Here is a 4621-nt window from a genome sequence, read left to right as displayed (position 1 = left end):
CTGTCCTGGACTCACTTTGTAGACCAGGCTGACCTTGAACTCACAGCGATGCGCCTGCCTCTGCCTCACCTTGTGCTGGGATTAAAGGAGTGTGCCACCACCACCCACCCTGAAATCACTCTTTGAGACGGGGGTTCATGTAGACCAGGCTAGCCTTGAACCTCCTTCGTAGTGGGGGGGGATGGCCTGCAAGTTCTGATCTTGCCTCTGCACTTGGTCTATTTGGTCTGAGTACGGAATCTCTGGCGTGTAGCGCGTCAGCCATGCTCTCCACCCTCTGTGCGCCATCTCCAACCCTTGAAATCACCTCATCTTAGCACACTGTCAAGGCCCCTTGTGAGCCTTGTCCACCCTTCCAACCCTGTCCCATCCAGAGAGAAAACAGACCAGACCTCTCCTGAACGCAGGTGCCATTTATTGTAGAAAATAATAATTATTACAGCTGTGAATAGACCTTAAATTACAAAACAAGAAACCACAGAGACGGTAGAGATCAGGAGACTGCCTGAATGCAGCGCCATCTCCCCCCCCCCCAATAGCTTTGGCAGACTGGCCAGCGTCCTTGAAATTGACATGGGTAGGGAATTTTGGGTCCTTCTGAGGAGGGAGTGGGTGCACAGAGAACGGGGCATTAGCAAGACAGTACCGGAAAAGGGTGGGGACAGCCTGGGCTGCGTCTAGGTCTCCAACCCCAGCACTCCCCAAACCAGTTTAATCCACCTCCACCCTTCCCTCAAACCTGTCCATCCACTCCACAGAACTCCATGACGAGGGGAGGTGGGTGGATGAGGCCCCAGTCATTTGTCAGTCACTGGGGTTCCGAGGCAGGACCCATCCGCCTCACAATGGCCCCTTCAGTCACAAGGCATGGTCACACGAAGGCTCCACGTAGGAGGACCTGGGTGCGCTCGGAAACGTGAGGCATAATGGCAAGAGTAGATGTGGGCAGAGAGCGTGAGGAGAATAGAAAGGGACAGTGGCGTTGCTAGCAGGTGCAGGACATCCACTCTTGAGCCCAAAGTCACAGCTGAGCTATCCTGGCCAGCAGGACCCAACTCCCCGGTCCACAGCGGTACCCAGCCGCTTCTGCCTTCAGCCCGGTCTCCGTGAGCAACTTGGATGTAGGCAGCAAGGAAATATTCTTTTACATCCATCCTTGCCGGAGTAAGGAGCCTTGAGATGTGTCCAAGTGGGGGCAGGTAGTCCTCACTACTTCAAGAGCTACCGGCCAATAACAGCACAATCCGGGTTTGCCCGTTCCCAGCAGTCAGTGGCCCATAGGAGGGCAGGTCCTGGCGGGAAGTGAGGGAAGGCCACAGGCTGTCGTGAGCTCAACCCAAGGAAAGTAACAAAGGCAGTGTGAGTGGGGACAGAGCAAGAGTGGCCCACCTTACACGTAGTTGCTGGCGGGGGCAGAGCGGGCGGCGGAGTACTTGGCTGAGTATGGTTTGTCGCTTCCGCGCGGTGGGCAACTGCAGCACAGGAGGCCTCCTCCCAGGAACAGGAGCCCAGAGCCTGCCCAGCCGATGTAAAGCGAGGCTCCCATCTCCCGTTTCTGCCCGGCCGCCACCAAAGGGTTGTAGAAGTCGCGGATCACGTTGTGTGCGGTCCAAGACACAGGCACCAGAAGCAGCAAGCCTGCCACGATGAACACGGCGCCGGCTGTGATCATGATCTTGGCCTTAGCGGTCTCGTCCTCCACGCAGTTGGTGCACTTGCCTCCTACTATTGAGAGCAGCATCCCAAACGCGGCCACGATCGTGCTGATGACTATGAGGGCTCGGGCGGCCTGCAGGTCCTGAGGTAGGGCCAGCAGGGAGTCGTACATCTTGCACTGCATCTGCCCGGTGCTCTGCACCACGCAGGTCATCCACAGGCCCTCCCAGTTGTTTTGGGCCGTGACGATGTTACTGCCGATGAAGGCGGTCACCCGCCACATGGGGAGCGAACAACTCAGGATGGTTCCCAGCCAGCCCAGGACCGCCAAGGCGATTCCCAGCATCTGTAGTCCCATGGACGCCATCGTTCAAGCCTCTGCAGGGGTCAAGGCTGGAGACCACTTTTTGTTTGGATGCAGGAGTCGGAAGGGCTGAGAAAGCCTTTTCTGTTTCAGCCTCACGGACACGAAGGCAGCCGGAGGTGCTGCTGGGTCGGGTATACCAGCTCCAGAGCACAAACACCACAGCTCCTTCCTGCGCGCACCTGCAGCCAGTACGGGAGGCCACAGGTGCTGCAGTTAAAGCACCTTGGAGGAGGGGCGAAGGGAGAGGGAGGGGTTTCAGTCCCCAAGGCCTCCCTCCTGACCAGTTTCTCTGGATTCCTGAGCCTGGGCCAACAAAGGCGTTCTAAGGCCCCAGTCCTGGGCCCCTGAGTCACCCGCCCAGTATCACAGGAAACTACCATCTCTTTACCCCCTTCCCGCCCCCCCCACCCCCCCCCCCCCGCACATGCTGAGGTCAGCCGGGAGACAGACACTGAGTCACCAGCCCAGAACACCTGGATGCTCACCAGGTGGGGACACTAGGAGGGAGAGGCAGCCAAGCCCAGCCAGGGTTCAGAGCCTAAGGTGAGGAGGGTCCCCAAGACTCATTCTGGGGCTCCAGTGAAACAAGAGAGCCTTCACAGGGGAAACCTAAGGCTAATGCCTCAGGATGTCCAAGAGAGACCCTGCCTTAATGAGTCTTGCTTTTACCCTGTCATTTTTATCACTGCCATCATGGTTATTATTGTCATTAATATGCCAGCATCTGTACTTTGCCTCAACAGCAACTTTCCTATCATTGGCCAGAGGAAGTTGGTGTGGGGAAGTGAGGGCCTGGGGCGGTGCCGGTTAGGGCCAGATCACCTGCTGTCCACATTTTCTCTCACGTGATTTCCCCACCCAGCCGTAGAGTGCCTGGGGGGATTAGAGGTGAGGCACTTTTGGGCCAGAACCAGAGACAGAGAAGGGCTGGTAGGAGAGTCCAGTGGGTAAAGCGGCTTGCTACCAAGCCCCCAAAGACCTGGGTTTGATCCCTGGGGCTTACGCGCTAGGAGACACACATACATATGTCCTCTGATGCACAGATGCAGTGCCTAAATAAATGTAATTTTACATTGGGGGAGGGGTGACAGAATCCTGTCCTCTCTTCTTTCCTGAGGCCGAAGGTGAAGTAGGTGAAGAAGAATTAAGAACTCAGCCAGGCCCCAGAGATAGGATTTACCCTGTAAATTGGTGTTTACACTTTGCAGACACAGGAGCCATTCCCAATTCCCATAAAGCCATCCCATAAAGTCCCTGGAGACTTCAAAGAGAAAGGGGACTTCCAGCAGTGTTGCAGACAGGGAGTTCCGTGGAGGAGGTGTGTTTCCTGGCACAATTTAAGGGGTTTCTATGACCGATGTATTTTTGAGATTCTGTCAGAGGCACCAGTACGGAGAAACACATTACCCTCAGAGGGGAATTGTGCAAGGCAGTGAGGGACTGGGTCAAAGAGGACCAGGGAGGTGACTGCTAGGAGGGGGCGGTCAAAGAGATGTTTTGCAAGACAAGGAGTCTAGTTTGACCAGAGACTGGCCTGGGGTGGGGGTCGGTTGGGGAGTACAGAGAGAAAAGGTGGTCGCAGACACTCCCCACCCCACCTGATACATTGGACAAGGATAAACAAGTCCATCTGAGGGCGGATTGCGTGGATCGCAAAGGCTTCTGGGAAACGTAGGAAAGGAGAAAGGCAGGGTTCACAGTAGGGACAGAGTGGGCCTAAAAGAAGGGCCATTAAGCCGGGAAGTGGTGGCGCACGCCTTTAATCCTAGCACTCAGGAGGCAGAGGCAGGTAGATCGTTGTGAGCCTGATCTACATAGCAAGTCCAGGACTACACAAAGAAAACCCTGTCTCAAAAAGAAGAGAAGGAGGAGGAGGAGGAGGAGGAGGAAGAAGAGGGCTATAGATGTAGCTTCCTACAACCATAATGCTCCCTCTATCATCGGCCTCTCTCTATCTACCCTGGGCTAATGTGTGTGTGTGTGTGTGTGTGTGTGTGTGTGTGTGTGTGTTTTATTATTTTTTCATTACATATATATTTAAAATTTTTTAGAGCTGAGCTGTGGTGGTACACGCCTTTAATCCCAGCACTTGGGAGGCGGAGGCAGGTGGATCTCTGTGAGTTCGAACACCAGAAAGGGTGTTGGATCCTACTGGAACAGAAGGTTGTGAGCCATCACGTGGATGCTGGGAACTGAACCTGGGTCCTCTGGAAGAGCAGCCAGTGTCCTTAACCACTGAGCCACCTCTCTGAGTCTCAACATGAGTTTGAAAGCTGTCCTCAGGTTCTCCTTGCCTCTTCCTTATCCTCCTGGGAGCTGGGACTATAGGTGTGTGCCCTACCGTATACAACTGGTGCATAATCCTTGAGTTTAGGGAGGGTGAGCTTCCATTGTGTCACGTGGTCTATGAGGGCTCAGCACTCGGAGTTTGTTGGAGATTGACTCTGGACCACCTCGTGAGCCCAGGGTTAGAAGTATCAATAGAGCATTGGTCCCATTTGTGCCACAAGAGGGAGGTTAAGGCCTTAAGAGACACACACACTTCCATGCCTCTTTCTGGGCTAGGGGCTCACGGAGCCTGGAGAATTGTTTTACTCA

At 54.8% G+C, this 4621-nt stretch overlaps 1 protein-coding gene across 1 annotated transcript; it reads right to left on the bottom strand.

Annotated features, from left to right (window-relative positions):
- Positions 1–395: 395 nt before the first annotated feature.
- On the bottom strand, positions 396–2244 carry CLDN4 (claudin 4). Its single transcript, XM_084761314.1, has one exon. The coding sequence runs from the start codon at positions 2021–2023 to the stop codon at positions 1391–1393; it is 633 nt and encodes a 210-aa protein (XP_084617440.1). The 5' UTR covers positions 2024–2244; the 3' UTR covers positions 396–1390.
- Positions 2245–4621: the final 2377 nt, after the last annotated feature.

The sequence above is a fragment of the Acomys minous genome (genome assembly GCF_964271855.1).
Source record: "Acomys minous genome assembly, chromosome: 16".
In the NCBI taxonomy this organism is placed as follows: Eukaryota; Metazoa; Chordata; class Mammalia; order Rodentia; family Muridae; genus Acomys; species Acomys minous.
This window is presented reverse-complemented; position numbering and strand designations above follow the sequence as displayed.